The 18,268-nt window shown below is 31.7% G+C and overlaps 1 protein-coding gene across 1 annotated transcript; it reads right to left on the bottom strand.

Annotated features, from left to right (window-relative positions):
- Positions 1 to 3,951: 3,951 nt before the first annotated feature.
- LOC129939787 (Bardet-Biedl syndrome 5 protein homolog) lies at positions 3,952 to 5,937 on the bottom strand. The gene is made up of 5 exons (XM_056047929.1): positions 5,776 to 5,937; positions 5,563 to 5,711; positions 5,307 to 5,490; positions 4,583 to 4,820; positions 3,952 to 4,509 (listed from the first exon to the last, which is right to left on the bottom strand). The coding sequence occupies exons 1-5, from the start codon at positions 5,859 to 5,861 to the stop codon at positions 4,039 to 4,041; spliced, it is 1,128 nt and encodes a 375-aa protein (XP_055903904.1). The 5' UTR covers positions 5,862 to 5,937; the 3' UTR covers positions 3,952 to 4,038.
- Positions 5,938 to 18,268: the final 12,331 nt, after the last annotated feature.

Below are 18,268 nucleotides of genomic sequence, written 5' to 3' on the forward strand. Positions count from 1 at the left end.
ATAGAATACGATCTAAATTATAAAAGAAATATATCCATTTTTGATTTGAATAGTTTAAAAAAGTGTACAATAGTTTTGTAACTGTTACTGTTTTGTTATTTATATTTTATTTGGTTCTGCATGTGGTTTTTATTTAAGTCGAATAAAGAATAATATTAATATAGGTTTGATTGCATTGAAGAAATTAATTAAACTTTAAAAATTTAGAAAAACTGATAAAAGATTAGAATTAATGTGCCAATACACAGAGATAAAATAAAACCAGCTTCAATCAAGAATATTGGTGTCAAAACAAGCCGTAATCTCGAAAATTCTTGATTCAAGTCGAAAATTCTTGGTTTGATCTCCTTTTTTGAAAGTCTTTCAATATTAATTAGGCGTTAATAAACAATGCAATTGCTAAGATTAAAAAGAGGATTGGATGCGACCCACACTGATATTTTCTAATCCCGTCTGTCGATTTGACTTGCTTAAAAGTTTGGAGGTTTTCGCGTTGGATTAAAAAAGTTGCCAGTTGAATTATTCTTAATAATTTGAAAATAACCAACAATATTTTACATATAAAGAAATAGGTTAGTTTAAAAATCTAGTTTTGTTAAATAGATTTTAAGTCGAAAACATTCTTAAATTTTTACAAATTGGATGAATGAAATTAATTTGAGAGATATCAAAAACCGACTATCTATTTTTATCAAATTTTCTTGCTATTTTTTGTAGATTTTATTGTTAATTTTTCTATTTTAAGGGCTTTGGTTAAAAACGAAAAAAAGGAGAAGATACAATCACTTTAACATCTTGTTACAACTCAAAACAAACTCAAACACTAGTTTCGATATTTTCGTGCATGTGAGACATAGCGTATAAGAGGCTTCCAGCCACGATCTCCGTTTAGTACACCGACACATTCCACTTGGGAAAGAAAACTAGAATAAAAGTAGAGCCTTCGAATTTTCTGTAATATTGGACAAAGTGCTAAAAAATGCAAAACATCTTCGTTTTGGCCAAGGTTGCGAAGGGAGCACACAGGGTTTAAGTCTGTTCTATGTGGTCTATAATTCAAATCCAACATTTCCGTTCTTATCTTGAAGATCAAGCTCATTTCAGAAACTGTAAACTCTTCTCTTTTTTTTTTCTTTCTTTCACCAAGTTTCAGATTAAGTTGTCTGTATATATTCCTGGATGTTGATGCAGTCCCTCTCGCAACACAAAGCCTATACATCGAGTCATCTATAACAGAGATACATTAATATAGTGCATTTGTTATTGCTTCCACATTGTCCACTGGTAATGATATTGAAAGGTTATGTGCTACAGCAAGATCATACCAGTTTTTGACCGGAATATATCTACAACTAAAACAAATTTTAAGGAGTCTTTTTTGCAAGTTTTGGTCAGATCGCTTCATAACTATGATCATAAAATCGGCGTTAGCCTTTAAGTTTTTCAAGAAAATTTGAGAGTTAAGCCTGACTCTAGGTGGATAGCATAATTAGGAGTGTTGATAGGTAACCTAAAAATTCGCTTGAAAAATTACCTCTGTATATTTTCCATTTCCTCCAACTGTTCGAAACCATATACTTCATTATCATAGCAAATACAAGTATTCACAGTGGCATTGAAGACTTTGAATTTTGAGATTGGATCTACGAGTTTATTTGCGAAGAACTGGGACCACATTGTATTTATTGCAGTTTTTGCAGCGGTTGTTGTTGTTTTTCTTTTATAAAGGTTTGAATGTTAAGATTATATGTCATTGTATACCCAAGATACTTAAATTCATTTACGACCTCAATTATCTCACCATCTAAAGTCCATTTACGACCTCAATTATCTCACCATCTAAAGTCCAATTCCGCCCTAGCCAATTGATCTATTTCGAGATTTGAAAACCATTTTTTTGGATTTGGTGGTATTTATTCTAAGATCCCATAGATCACAAAACTGTTTTAGCTTGTTCATCTGGAACTATAGAGTAAGCGGACTGTCTGATAAAATCACTAGATCGTCAGCATAAAACAAGACTTAAAGTGTAATATCCCCGAACTGAACTCCCCCAGGTATACAGTTTTCGACATCGTTCATATACAGTGCAAACATGATAGGGCTTAGAACACATCCTTGAGGGACACCTGTTTCACAACTAAATTATCTATATACTTTTCCACCATTCTGAACAGATGCCATCATGTTTTCGAGAATTTTTTCGTAGATTCTGATAAATTTAGTAGATAGGCCAATTGCTGAGAGCTTATAGAGTAAGGACCTCCTATTAATAGTGTCAAAAGTTCTTTTTTTAATCTATAAAACGCCTAGCAGTGGTGCTGAGTACAAAAATTTGATCAATAGCTGAAAGGTTGGCTCGAAAACCAGCTTGAAAGCAACTAATCATGTTATTATCTTCTACCCAGGTCGTAAGTCTAGTATAGAGTATTTGTGTAAACACTTTTATTAGTGAGTTAAGCACAGAAATTCCTCTATAGTTCTCTGGCAAATCACTGTTACCTTTTTTAAAAATGGCTGTAATTCGAGACAGACGCAAATTTTCAGGCACTATCTCTTCAATGAATATTCTATTGAAAAGTTCTAACAGATATTCCAAAAACTCAGGAGTAGCATGTTTATAAAACTTTACTGGGATCCCATCCAGGTGCTTTGTTATTTTTCATTTTTTTTTAAAGCAGCTACTAATTCAAGCAATGTAAGATTGGAATTCAGTTCAGGAAGTTCATTGTGTTTAGATTAGAGTCAGGCATTTATTTTTTTATAAACAAAAGGACTTTTGGATTTTTATAAAAAGCTTTCTGAATGTCGAAAGCAATATTTTCTGTGAAATAAAAAAGTTCGAAGACAATATTTTTAATTTTTGAAAAGCTATTTTAGTCGAGAGTAAATTTTTACCAAGTTTTAATATTGTTTTCTTTTTAGGTTTTATTTTTTGTAAGAAATGACAATTACATTTTTCTCAAAAATTTCACTGAATGTTGACAGCAATATTTTTTAAAAGATAAAAATAGTTTAAAGCCAATATCTCAATGTTTTGAAGTTAAAAATCGATTTTTACCAACTTTGAGTAATTTTTTGTTTAGGTTTTTATTTTCTGTAAAAAAAACTGTCAATTGAAATTGAATTGAAAACAAAATGTCTTATAAATTAAAATAAGTTGGAAGGCATTATCTCAAATTTTTGAAAAGATATTTGTGTCGAAAATCAATTTTTACCAAACTTTTGTTAAATTTGCTTTTAAGTTTTTATTTTTTATAAAAACAAACTTTCAATTTGTTTTTTCTCAAAATCTTACCAGATGTTAGAAACGTTATTTTTCGTCGCACACATTTTTTTGGAGATAAAATCATTGTGTATTCGTAAAAATTTCGAGGTGACAAATTTTGTATTCGTAAAATTTTCGAGGTGACAGATTTTTCAGTTTTTTCGATTTATAAAAAAAGTTAGTTGGATTTTTTTCAAAAAATATGCTTGTTTGGTATCACGTTACAATATATAATATAAAATTCAATTCAAGTCTCTAGCGTCATTAGTTCATGAGATATTTAGGATTAACTGAAATGGTCACCTCTTTTTTTAAACTCCTATTGTAAAAAAACCACCCACGCAATTCTCTTGAGAGCCCTTTCTGCATCTTTATGCCTTATTATCGGTATAACAAAATTTATTTTAAGTCGATATCTCTTCTAGTTCTTGAGATATGGACGTCGCGGACGTACGGACGTACGAACGGACGTACGAACGTACGATCGGACGTACACACGCACGCACAGACACCTTTATAAAAATCTTTTATTTCGACTCTAGAGGCCTTGAAACGTCGAGAAATATCAACATTTAAAAAATCGGACCCATTACAATAACTTTCTATGGGAAGTTAAAAACAACAGTTTGGCTTTCAAAATTTAAAATAAAAGGTTTGAAATATTAACATTAATTTAGTCTTCGACAAAACATAAAATCTTGTTTTCCCAAATTCTTATTTTTTTCTAATAAACATCTAAATAACATTAAAAATATACAAAATAATTTAAACTAATTACTAATTTCTTCAGTTTGTTGTGTAATTGTAGTAGTAGTTGGAGCAACTTCCCATAAATCACTTAACTTATATCCACTCCTCATTTCTTCCATTGCAAACCCTAATTCCTTACAGTAAGTTGGTGGTCTTGGAGTGACATCAGTTGTATAGCCCTCTGCCAAATATGCTGTCAATTTCGAATTGATTTCCTTTTCCTGGTCTTCATTGATCTCTTGGAATTCATCAAATTTAAATTCATTTTCATTTATTTGATTTTTAGACGAATTATCATAGCCCTGATAGTCATAGTGAACTCCGAAATTAGGTTTTGCACTATAGACAGTAAATAAGGAACACAATTCTTTATAAATTTCATTAAGTCTTTCAATGGGATCCACACGAAAACCAAGCACATATCCACCACCACTTATTTCTGACGTTTGCACAACCAGAGCGTCACCATATTTTGAATCTCTTATTTTTATCTGTCAAAAAATGAAATACATTTATAATGAATATGTACATAAATAATTGTATGTTTATGAAAAAAGAACAAACACTCGCTATTTGAATATAAGGCACACTTATGTTGAAGCTTTCATTGACATTAGCAAACCAAACCATTCGTATGTTGGTGACGATGAACGATCCTAAATTTCCTGTATCATTGGACAAATTCCATACACCATCTATCGAACTATAAATCTGCTCCTCGGGAAGTAAAATCAATTGACCGGAACGGAGAATAGCACTACGAAGTTTAAGTTCTCTGTACAAAAATGTTTTCTGATAAATACTGGAAGAGAAAGGATTTATAACTTAAGGTAAGGTTGCACTTGTTCCAAACCAACAAAACTCAATTAATCAACTACAAACTTATTTAAATGAAATATCAAAAATCCACTTTCAGAATTCGTTAATCTCAAGTCACTTAGAGGCCAGTTATAGCTATCATTGAAATCGACCCGGAAAATGTTTGAATAAATGTTTAAAGGTGTTTCCTTTTTTTCAAAAATGTATTTTTACGTTCAAAAGTAAAACGAACCGTTCCACTGATTTGTGTTCCAATGACAGATTTCTGTCAGTAAAAGTTTTTCGGTGGATTTCAATCAGGAAATTTATTTCTATGACAGTAACTTTTAATGACAGCTATAAACGAGCTGTCAAGAAAATTCCAATGCTGAAAACTAATGATAGCTATAACTGGTGCCTTATGAAGTATTTGCTTCATACAATTTAAGACCAGAGCTTTTATTGCAAACAAAATCTGCCCTTTACTTACTGTTGAATGTCATAGACGCAAGAGAAAAACGAATTAGACTTTGTTACTCCTGAGACATCAGTAAACAAAAACTCAAACCGAGAGTTTTCTCCAGCCGCAAGAATATACAACGCTTGAGCTGTCCCTCGAACCTTTGAGAATACAGTTCTTGTGTTGAGGGTTATAATTCTTCCATATCCAACAGCTTTTTTATTGACAAAATAGATCATTAAGTCAATTATTTTATTATTATTAAAATTCAATAAATTCTACTTACAAAGATTAAATTTTTTGTGAACAAGCGAGTACCATATTATCCTTAAATTAGTTGTCAACAATGTTCCCGAATCACCAGGATTTCCTTTAGAATCTTCAATATGGGGAATGGTTGCGAGAACAACTTCACCATTCACTAATCGATTTTGTCTGTTGGGGAAAAGTAGTTGTAATGGAAAATAATAAATTATTACTAATTTCAAGCTCTAGTTACAAATTTGGGATATCGAATTTTATTTCTTTATCTTTTATCAGTCCAAATTCTGATGAATCGTCAGTTTTGTTTCTTAATGAAGACATTTTTAGAAAAATAAACTGAGCTTGTTGTTTGCAAGTAACCCAAACAATGTGAATTCTGAATTCCCATGGCAACCAACATTTGACCCAAACACTAAAAACTTTGGATAATTTTTACAAAATATGAAGGAAAACAGAAAAATGCCATCTTGTGCACAACTCCATAGTGCCAAACTAAGTCAAATACCTTTTCATCATCAAGTAGAATAAGCCCAGTCGATTTGCCAAAGGATCGATTTTTCTTAATATGTTCACAGATTCTAAATACCTGTTGAGTAGTACTGTGATGTGGAAACTTGGAAATATCTGAAGCTCATCAACGATGCGTAATATTTTACATTTCAAATTTTTTCGGAAACTTTGCTTATACAACTAAGCAAACTTGTTGGTAGTTTTTAAGGGTTTCCAGGTTTAGGAATCGGTATTACCTTTGCATATTTCCAATTCAATGGGAAATATTTCGTTTGTAGAAACGCGTAGTTTTTTAAGATATATAGTCCATCAGATTTGTTTACTTTTAAGTTTGAAACGATGTATTTGACATCCTCCCTGGATATAAACTGATCCTAGGAGTTTCAGTGTTTTGTGAGTGAACTGTATTTGCTGTTTCACTTAATAGCATTTTAGTTGGATCATCACTAAGGTGTTGAAATACACTATGTTTTTTCAGAAAGGTTGTTGCAAAGACATTGGCTTTATCTGAGTTCTGATGAACAACTTCATCATTATTTTGAAGGTTAGGTATTTGTCTGTTTTTATTTTGATAATTTTTGCTATGTTCCAGAAAGGTTTAGCATTCTTTTTCAACTTACTAAGCTTCTCATTCGAATTTTTATTTCTAAATTTACTTATTTCCTCCGCAACCTTTTTGTTATAAAATTTTACTTCATTTTAGTACTCTTTTAAGCGAAAACGTTGACATTGTCTTTTAAAAGAATTTCTTATACGAATGTAAACTAAAATATAATCCGGCATTTTAATGACAAAAGGTTTCTTGGTTTTTTTTGGTACACATGTCTTTGCTGCTTCCAAAACTTGGTTTGAGAAAATATCGTCATGAAAATTAACATCTTCTTTTGAAGATACTCCATTCAAATCAGTTGGAATTGGTCTAAACTTGTACCTAACTTCTGATTTGAAACGGATACAAAATAGACAAATTTGCAAGAACATTTCTCCACAAGTTCGCACGAATACATCCCCAATTAAAATCAAAACCTTCATTTATTAACGAGATATCGAGAAAGAAACATCAATTTTTATTAATTTTATGAAAAAAACTGACAGTTGAGTTTTTATAAAAATTAACTGAATGTCCAAAATAATATTTTCTATAAGATGAAATTAGTTAAAAACCAATATTTTTAGTTTCTGAAAAGATATTTGAGTTGAATATCAATTTTTACCAACTTTTAGTGATGTTTTTTATTATTTTTAATAAATATGATTTATTATAAATCATATTTATTAAAAATAATTGGTGTTCAGGAACAAACAATTCTACTGTTAACAGTCAAATATTTCAATATTTTTAAGTTTTAAAAAGCTATTTGAGTCGAAAGTAAATTTTTACGAAGTTTTAGTATTGTTTTTTTTTAGAGTTTTATTTTTTGTAAAAAAACTGTCAATTCGATTTTATTAAAATTTTACCAAATGTTGAAAACAATATTTCTTATGAGATAAAATTACTTTGAAGCCAATATTTAAAATTTTTAAAGAGATATTTGAGTCGAAAATCAATTTTTACCAACTTTTATAATTTTTTTTTAGGTTTCATTATTTTTTGTAAAAAAACTGTCAATTCGATTTTTTTCAAACCTTAACTGAATGTTGACAACAAGATTTTTTGAAAGATAAAAGTAAATTAAAGCCAATATCTCAAAGTTTTGAAAAGATATTCGAGTCGAAAATCAATTTTTACCAACTTTTATAATTTTTTTTTGTAAAAAAAACTGTCAATTCGATTTTTCTCAACATTTTTCAAAATGTTGAAAACAATATTTCTTATAAGATAAAATAAGCTTGAAGCCTTAATTTCAAGTTTTTGAAAAGATATTTGAATCGATATTCAATTTTTACGAACTTTGAGTAATGTTTTTTGTAGATTTTTATTTTTTGTAAGAAACGTACGTACACACACACGCACAGACATCTTTCTAAAAATCTTTTATTGTGACTCTAGGGACCTTGAAACGTCGAGAAATGTCAAAATTTTCAATTTGACAAATCGGACCCATTACAATAACTTCCTATGGGAAGTTAATAAATGTGTGTGACGAAAAATAACGTTTCTTACATCTGGTAAGATTTTCAGAAAAATCGAAATGACAGTTTTTTTTTATAAAAAATACAAACCTAAAAAAACATTGCTCAAAGTTGATTTTCAACTCAATTATCCTTTAGAAACTTTAAGATATTGGCTTTAAACTAGGTTTTTTTAACAAGAAATAAAAACCTAACAAAAAACTAATACTAAAACTTGGTAAAAATTTGTGTAGGTCGCATCGCGTTGTTCTGAAATTCGTTGAAGAATTATTTTCGCGACGACTCATTTTGCGAAATGAAAACTATGACATGGAATTGATTTAGAACTGGTACTCTATTACCGTTGCGAACTCCATGGCTGTAAACTATTCGTCACATTTTAAGAACATTTAAAAATTAATAGAACTTCAATTTAATACAAAGTCTAAATATAGTAATTCATTTATTTTCTCATATTTTAAAATAACTATTCCTGTCAATAATGTAAAAACGAAGAAAATACTTTTACCTGATTCGCATTCCTATTGTCCTTAAACCATTGAAGCAATCAAATTTAATTCCCCAGATCAAATATCCAAACAGCAAAGAATGCTATTCCTATTCCTGTGGCAAAATAATATTATCTCAAAGAAACAAGAATCACTTCCTAATGCAATTTTTATATCCTCAAAAAATATAGAATTTCATTCTTCCAAGACATTCTATAAGTAACGACTTCGACAAATAAGTATGTACCTTACCTACTACATACGAGAACAAACCATTTTTTTCTTAAATAAATAAAAGTTTCAACCCTTTGCAATCTTATGACAACAAAATAAATAATTGATCGAATCTAGCACAAATATTGATCCCAAAACCATGCCGCACATATTCTAGGACGTCTCCTATATGTGTAGCACATCACAAAGTGATCCTATAAAACCATATTGCGACCTACGTTACGCACATACTAACCAAACAAAAAGGACCCATCTGGATTTTTGTGTTTTCTCATTTTTGGGACACGTAGTTCGAATTTCTAGGATGTTGAAATTGTAAGATTATTTTGCGCAAAACATCATCAGAGATTTAGATTTCGCAATTTTTGAAAAAGGGTGGGAATATATTTTTTTAAAAATCACAACTTAGAAGAAATTCTATGCGAGTCAAACCAAGAAAAAAGGGTAAAATGTCCTTTTGTTTTCTATCATTTTCTCTAAAAGGATATGTGGGGTGATCATTAATATTTTTTTTTCTTCATTTCCTTAAATTTTTAAGACTATTTTCTTAGATTATTGTACAAGGTAGGTAGATGTATTGGTAATGTGATCTGTGCTAATGGTTTTCAACTTTCAACCCTTCCTCTTTCCGTATTGGGATATTGAACAGGACATTTTATGATGTATCATTTATCAAATAAATTCGCCAGCAAAAACGAAAATGTTTGTGCGTCTCGAATTTCATCAAGTCCTAATGATTTTGTGTGTGTTTTCTTCTCTTACTTTTTTAAATATTTCGGGTTAAAATTTAGTTTTTTAGAAGAAAATTCGCTTTGTTAATTATTATTGAAATAAAATTAATGATGTTTGGATCATTTTGAATACTTACAACTGTGGGAAAAATGCCAAGATTTTTAGATTCACTCTAGACGCCATGGCGTTGGATCGATCATCATTAATCTTATTTTATTTTTTTCTACGGATATTCGTTGATGTTTGTCAAGAAGTTTGAAAAACTTAGCGATGCGGAAATTAAGGAGTTCTATGAATCGTTTATTATTTTAAGAAGAATTCTATGAGTAGATGATATTAAGGTACATAACATATATATTTTTTAAGGAAATCGTAAACGTTTCTTGAGTTATTGAAAGGTATACAATGTACGAGCTACGAGCCTAAGGCGAAATAAGGATTAGTAATGTTCATAATATCATTTACCTAACACTTAAATCATCCCTATATTTGCGAAAAGAAATGCGTTCTTTTCAGTTTAAAGGTAAAAATAAGATAGAGATAAAAGACAAATATCACAAATTAAAAGATTTCCAATATAAAACAGTTTTATATTTATTAATTTCTATCTTAAATACCGAAATAAAGTAAACCATTTTTTTTTCACTCGAGTTTTTCAAAAAATAATTTCTTGTGAAATCAATAAGATTCCTTTAGTATTTAAAAAACACATTTAAATATAAAAGGAAAAAAGAATTACCTGACATTTTAAATTTTAGGGTTAACGAACGGAACCTTTCGTGCTTTTTTGCCGAAAAATAGTTTATGATTTCGTTGAAATCCAGTTCTCGGAGTAAATCGCTTTCAATGCTCAGAAGAGAGAGCTTAGATAAACGGTTTTATCCCATCGTGCATATTGTTTTTAATTTTCATTTTTGAAAATGAGCGCACTCCAGTGCAATTTGTTACCATCAAACCCAAATACAATCTCAATACAATTTCGAGGTTTGGGAATGCAGCTCTGAAATTTAGATTTTCGAGAATTTGGTAGTGAAATAGTTCCGGTGATTGATCTGTTCCATAGTCCTTTTCCTTTTTGTATGAGTCAATCAGAGGCACAAATTAAACCAACTCATTACTAAGGCTAAATCATCGAATACACTTTCACCAATGCGGATGCTGCAGCGTGCAAATTTTCAGCATCCATCTTCTCGATGTGATTGAAATCCCGAACGAACAGCTTCATAGACATGCAATCTTTAAGTAAGAGAAACGGATGACTGGTCAATCACTGGGATATAGGCGGATACTTTGTATTTTTTCTTTGGGTGAAAAACTTGCGTCTTGTGGTTTTTCGTAAAAGAGCATATCCAACTTCACACTTCTCGTTCTGGTGCGGGTGCCTGATTGTACATATTCATCAGTATGAGATATTTTTTTGGCTACCTCGTATTTATCAAAATCATTTCGTTTGGATTCCACTAATGATTTCAATGATTCCAGAGCACGCATTTTCGATTCAAGAATCATTTTTGGGTCTTGCAACATCTTGTTTGTAGCGTTGAATCGCTCCAAGATATCGTTCCAAAATGTTGTAAACAAAGCGGTTTCGAGACACTCATCTTCTGTAGAAGGTGCGTTGCTTCATTCCTCACGATGTGTTTTTGCTCTTTTTTGGAAAATATGGTAGTTAGAGTTTCTTCGATTTCCGAAAAGCCGTTGACTAACGCTTTCGTAGCTTCAGCTCGACAAAACCTTTTTCAAGACTAAAAACTGGCCGATTTTCTTCTCCAATAATTTCTCAATCATAATTCGGTGCCGATCTGTACCGGCTGTGAAAAACGTGTATGAATTCTACAAAGTTTTGTAAGCTGTTGGTAAAGGTAAACGACAAAAAAAATGCATATCAAAGGGAAAGATGTTTACTAGTGTTTACTAGTTGGAGTTTGAAACAAAAGTTTTCCTAAGTCTCTATTTTGCCCCCCCCCCGTTTGTAGAGGCCCTCCTCTCAATCCGGCCCTGTACACATTCCACACGTAACACAAATGGTAATTCATATAATTCGGCAGGTCCAGACAACCTAAGGGACTTCATTTGCACTCAACTGCATTCTTTGAACGTAGATATTGACAAAGGTAGCTAGTTAGTTTGTGAAATGTCATACATTTCAAACTTAAAACTTTACTTGGCTAACCTCTACCTTCAGTCCATCGTACAAAAACTACCAAAAACATTATTGTCTACGAAACACTCCTCGGGAAAGCTACAAGTCCATCATTATTTGCATATAACTTAATTCTTTTCCAATTTGACAAAGAGCCCTTTCACACAATCTTTAAATGGAATTGTGCAGAAAATAAATAAATCATAAATTAATAAAGTTCAACTTTCAGTTAAATGAGAAAACATGATGAATTGTCATTTTGGCATAAGTTGACTTGACTCGAAAGTTAGCGAGATTTTTTTGATTAACTTTCCAGTCAAACTTTAAAATAACGTTCCCTTAACTTTTAGACAATTTGTTGGCAGCTAACCAATAAAATCTAGAAATTTGCCTTACTTTCAAGTCCCTTATGTCTCCTGCACCTGTTTATTGTTTGAGAAAATTAAACTAACTGTCATCATTATCGGAATCATGTCCTCATTTCATAGAACAAGTCTCTTCATTTATTCCGATTAAGAGTCGAAGCGCACCCCAAGGCTTCAGCATCTTGGTCTATGCCATCTCTCTAGGGTAAAATGTACTACAAAAGACATTCCGAGCAGGTTCCACTTCAATCATTCGAGTTAGATGTCCCACTGGAGTCTATTTAGCTTAATTTGTAAGGCCCGTGAAAGAATACAATGTTTTGAGAATTCAATCATTATAAATCATTTATTGAATTCAAGTCAAAAAAATCATTCATCTTAAAATTGGAAATCCAAATTTATTTTTTTTTTAATTATTAGAATGCAATCATTTGAGCAATGCAAGTGAACGGAATAGCTTGAAGTTAAAGCAAAGAGTTCAATAGAATGCAAAGATTTCAAAAGAATCCAAAGAATGCATTTACTCTCGAATGTTTTGCGATTAAATGATTAGGACACAATTATTGCAATTTTTTTTAAGGTGAAATGATTATGATGATTACAAAATTTGAAGTCCCAATTCCAAGATTAGTTCAATTATTATAATCTTTATATTGAATTCGTAAAAGATTGTATTTCTAAAAGATTGCATTCTTTTATAAGCCAAATTTTTTTTCACAATATCAGCTACTAGGTAGATTGCTTACAGTTTATGTAGCGTCTTCTTCCTTTTTCCGGAATTGTCCTTCCCCATATAAGGAGCCAACCATTCTCCCTAATACATTACTCTCGAACGCATCTAAGAGCTCGGAGTGCCTTTCACTAAGCACCCAGCTTGTAGGTTTTCGTGTTGGGTTAAAAAAGTTGTTAGTTGAATTATTCTTAAAAATTTTGAAATTAAAAACAACATTTTTTATAAATAGAAATAGTTTACTGAATATCGAAAACAATATTTTCTGTGACATAAAAAAGTTTGAAGACAATATTTTTAATTTTTAAAAGGCTATTTGAGTCAAAAGTACATTTTTATAAAGTTTTTTGTTAGTTTTTTTTGTTATTTTTTTATTTTTTGTAAAAAAAGTGTCAATTATATTTTTCTCAAAATTTTACTGAATATTGAAAACAATATTTCTTATTAGTTAAAATAAGTTTGAAGTCGTAATCTCAAGTTTTTGAAAAGATATTTGAATCGAAATTCAGTTTTTACCATAATGTTTTTTTTGAAGTCGATATCTCTTCTGGTTTTTGAGCTATGGACGACTTCCGTACGTTCGTACCCACGCACGCATAAAAATCTTTCTAAAAATCTTTTATTTGACCATAGGGACCTTGAAACGTCGAGAAATGTCAAATTTTCAATTTGAAATATTGGACCGATTATAATAACTTCCTTTGGGAAGTTAAAAATAAGTTGTTTGCTTTCATGATATTTCTGTTTGGCATGTAGTACCCGTGGCATGATGGTTAGTGCGTTGGACTGTCATGCAAGGGGTCTTGGGTTCAATCCCTTCCTCTTGCGAGGAATTGACAAATCCTTCAAGAGTAATTCTTGTCATGAAAAAGTGCTTTCTCAAATTAGCCGTTCGGATTTGGCCTAAAATTGTCCCTTCCATTCCTGACAACAGTACTCGCACACAGGAATGGTTGAGAGTTGTAAGTCACTAGGCCCTGGTTCACAACGGACTGTTGCGCCACCTAATTTATTTTTTTGTGTGGCATGTGGCACCGTTATGTTGAAAACAAATAATTTCCAATTAGTATTCTTGAACAGCAGGCAAGACTATAAGGCTCCGAATTGACGATGGCATCGTCGTTTTCGAAGAAGTAAGGTCTAATCACACCTCTGGACCAAAACCTGGCACCAAACAGTGACTTTTTGTGGATGTAAGGGCCTCTTCAATTACTTTAGGATTATCTGAACCCCAAAAACCACAATTTCGTGTATTAACATACCCACATTTTCGATCATCAAATATTATTAAGACAGTATAAGAGCTTGTTGATATCAGTTTATTAGTTCTTAAAGACACTTAAAAACCAAATAAAGGTTCTACAAACATTTTTTTATATTAAAAAAAACCATAAGAAGAAAAAAATCTATCGTTTGTTTTTAAGAAAATTTTAATTGATAATTTTTTTCAAAAAATTTGTATGGGTACTACTGTTATTTTTAGTCTTAAAAAAATTGATAAAATGCCTAAGCGAATCGGTTCACAGCCTAAAATTTCTAAATTTGAAGTCAATTGACTCAATGATTTGGGCTGTAGAGGCCAGGACAGATGAACATACAGACAGACGGACGCAATCGGGGGACCCACTTTTTCGACTTCTCTACCATCGTTGTGTCATTTTTGATTAAAATCTCGATTTGGAAATTATTTACGAATTCAAAACTTGACATACACATAGTTTCTTTATGTCGCAAGTAAAAATGCTATAGAGAGCCAAAAACGGTATTCCTAAGGTTAAGTGAAAACACAACAAATTGTAGGATGATTTCCCAAAGCACAAATCCTTATCTTCTAGTTACAGCTTAAATCATTTTATTATCTCTCCTGTGTGCGAGCCATGTCAGAGATGGAGGGGACCTAAAATTCCCCGCCATAGACAGAACTCGTGAAAAAAAAACTTTTTCATTCCGAATCCAAACTCAGATTTTGATTTATAAACATATGTGCTTAAGATTAGAAGTACCCGTTTTCAACACTGTTGCTATATTTTGTCAATATATTTAAAAAAAGTTATTTGTAGTAAGATCCAAAAATAGTTCTTGTGTTTTTCTGTTAAGAATCGTTTTAGCATAAATTTGTCAACGATCTTTTAAGGTTAATGTATGGCAGCTTAAGACTAAGGCACAATGGAGATTCATTGAAAATAAGTAAAATACTAATTATTTCTAAATGGAATATTGAAGTAAAACACATTGTGAATTTCGAAAACCAGCACAAATTTATTGAAAAAAAAAACGATTTCATGAATTTACATACATAGCCTCAAAAGGGATACCGACATAATACCCATGTTGAAAATCTCTAAAAACAAAATCCCACACTTTTAAAAATTCACAAAATCTTTATCCCCAAGTACAAAATCCCCAGGATATAAATCCCTATGCCGATAATCCAAAAACGAAATCCGCACATCTATTTTTTTCAAACTCCGTCAATCATTTTTTTTTTCATCACTTGAGTTTACTTTTTGGAGGTAAGCAAAAGTTCAGAAGATGACAACTTTTCAAAACTTTACTTCTGGTTCAAAACCAATTTTCTGGATGGGTCAAAAAGAAAGCATGAATGAGTTAAAGTCAGTTGTCGATTGTCTAAAAATAATTTTCCTCCCACACAAAATTTAGTTGAAGCTTGTCATCGCCGCCGCTTCAAGTGCATTGGAGGGATAAGAAAACTCAGGATTATATGCACTAATAAGAGATTTATCAAAGGAAATAATCGTAGGGGGTCAAGTTTACTAATCATTTTTCCCAATCCATTTTCCCAAAATCAATTGTTCCAAACATGATAATTTTTAATATAATTTTTGGCTCAATTTTCCATTTGCGCAGAAGGAATTTCTTCACGCTTTTTTTTAAAGATATGTGCAAATATATAATAGTTACAGCAATTTTAGAGCGAGGAAACGTTTATTCCGATTTTAAATTAATTTTCAAGGTTCACTTTGTGTGTCCACACTTAATTTTTTTCTTGTTGGGGATTTCTTTGATTTTAGTGGTCAAATGCAAAAAGTACTTTGCATATACCCAAACTCTCACTCAACCCACATCCTATATAGTTATTGCAAGCAGGGGGGGTTGCAGGGGAGCAGCATGGCCCCCCCTTACATACCTAGCTGTTAGTCTGCCGTACTATCAATTCAAAACATTATTATTGGAAAAACTTGGAAACTCGGAAATGATAGATGTTGTTACCACAATTGAGAAAATAAGCAGCGGTGAAAAACGTCAGTTTAAAAAATCTAGCTTGAAAACACACAAAAAGTTAAAAATAAAAACAAGGTGGTCAAAAGTTAAAAAAAAATTAATTTTTTAAATTTATATCATACTTTGTACGATGCTTAATTATTTGTTTAATTTGGTTATTTAAAACCATGAATTCAAAATGTATTTCTTATTTTTAAAAAACAAGGATGTTTATGTTTTTGTTGAATAAAAAGATAGACACAACTTAACTTTGTTCTGAATTATTCTCAAATTCAAAATCCTTAAGCACAGTTCCACCATATTTTGAGTATATCAAAATATGTTTGGCGCTAAACATAATGTTTTTTTTTGTTCACATTGGTTTGAACTCTAGATACAAGGAGCTGCCCAGCTCTTTTCAGCTTTCTTGTTCTATTTATGACGTTTATAATTCCGGTTCTATTGTGACTACATTCATTTCGTAACCTTTGACATTGTTTGACATATCATTAGCTAGTCAAGTGTTTTTGCAGTCAAGCGGAGACAGTAGTTTGTAGTCCGTAAGTAAGGATCGGTTAAATATCAGAGTCGAAGAAATATTTCATCTTTCTTGGTCTTTAAATGATTTAAGTTTTTCCAAATATATGCAATCTTCTAGGCACTTAATTTTTTCTCTGTTCAACTTTATATATCGTCTTTTGTGTAATTTGTCATGTCTTTTGGTTTCGATTTGTCCATTATTTTAACTCAAGGTAGTTTGTTTCGTGAACTTGTCTTGAATGTGAATTCTAAAGGGTGTCCCAAAATTAACGCAAGATTTGAATTAAATATAAAACGCCGTTTTTAGTCTTTTTAAAGCTATATTTTTATGGACTCGTAAAGTACATAGGATAGGGTTATGTATGGAATAACACATCGGACAAATGGCCTCCACGGCTTTGCATGCACATGCGCACTCTTTTGTTGAAATTTTCCATGACCATTCTGCATAATTAATTTTGTTGATGTAGCGTTGAATCTCCTACTTTAATGCACGGGTGGTTGTGGGCTTGTTGACATAGACTTGTGATTTTAAATAACCCCATAAAAAGAAGTCTAATGGTGTTAAATCACACGATCTAGGAGGCCAATTTTGTTCACCGAAACGAGAGAGTACACGACCTGGAAATGTCTCATGCAGTAATTGAATTGTTTCACGGGCTGTATGACATGTGGCACCGTCTTGTTGAAACCACATATTGGACACATCAATATCATCCAATTTTAACAGAAAGAACTGTGTAATTATGTCGCGATATCGAGCACCAGTAACAGTCACTGCTTGACCAGCATCATTTTAAAAAAAATAAGGCCCAATTATGCCTCCAGCCCAAAATCCACACCATACAGTCACGCGTTGTGGATGCATTTGTTTTTCGACAATCACATGTGGGTTCTCCGAACCCCAAATGCGGCAATTTTGGCGATTGACAAAGCCATCAAGATGAAAATGTGTTTCATAGCTTAGGATGATTTTGCTCGAAAAATCAGGGTCCATTTGTTGTTGTTCAATAATCTATTCAACGAACTCTCTTCTCTCTCCATGGTCATTATGCTTCAATTGTTGTGTTAATTGAATTTTGTAAGCATGAAGACACAGATCTTTGGTGAGTATACGCTGTAGAGAGGTTCTTGAAATTTGCAATTCTTGTCCACGACATCGAATTGAGGTTCCTGAATTGTCAGCAACACTCTCACGCACTGCTTCGACATTCACATTTGAACGGCTTGTTTTTTGGACGACCAGTGTGTTTGGCGTCTCCAACGGATCCAGTCTCCATGAATTTTTCAATTAATCTCTTCACAGTTGACGAAGTTAAAACACTATTCCGACCATATTTTGTATGAAATTTTCGAACTGCAGCCGCCAAGCTTTCACTATTTTTGAAATATTCTTTAATAATGAAGACACGTTGTTCTATCGTGTAACGCTCCAATTTTTAATAACCCTATACTGTTAGCGGTCAAATTGTTTTTTTTCAGGGTTGCCAACACTTCACTGCACAAATGGCGGCAAATTCGAATATTGCGTTAATTTTGGGACACCCTTTACAAAAGCTTAAGAAATAAGAACTTTATCTTAAATTGTTAAGAACTTGTCCGCATATTCTAATTCCATATTTTGTATTCTAGTAAGTTTTTTGAAAAATTACTTCCCGAACTGGACCAAATAGAGTTGGTGAAAGCGGGTT

Source organism: Eupeodes corollae, chromosome 1, assembly GCF_945859685.1.
Source record: "Eupeodes corollae chromosome 1, idEupCoro1.1, whole genome shotgun sequence".
Taxonomy (NCBI): Eukaryota; Metazoa; Arthropoda; class Insecta; order Diptera; family Syrphidae; genus Eupeodes; species Eupeodes corollae.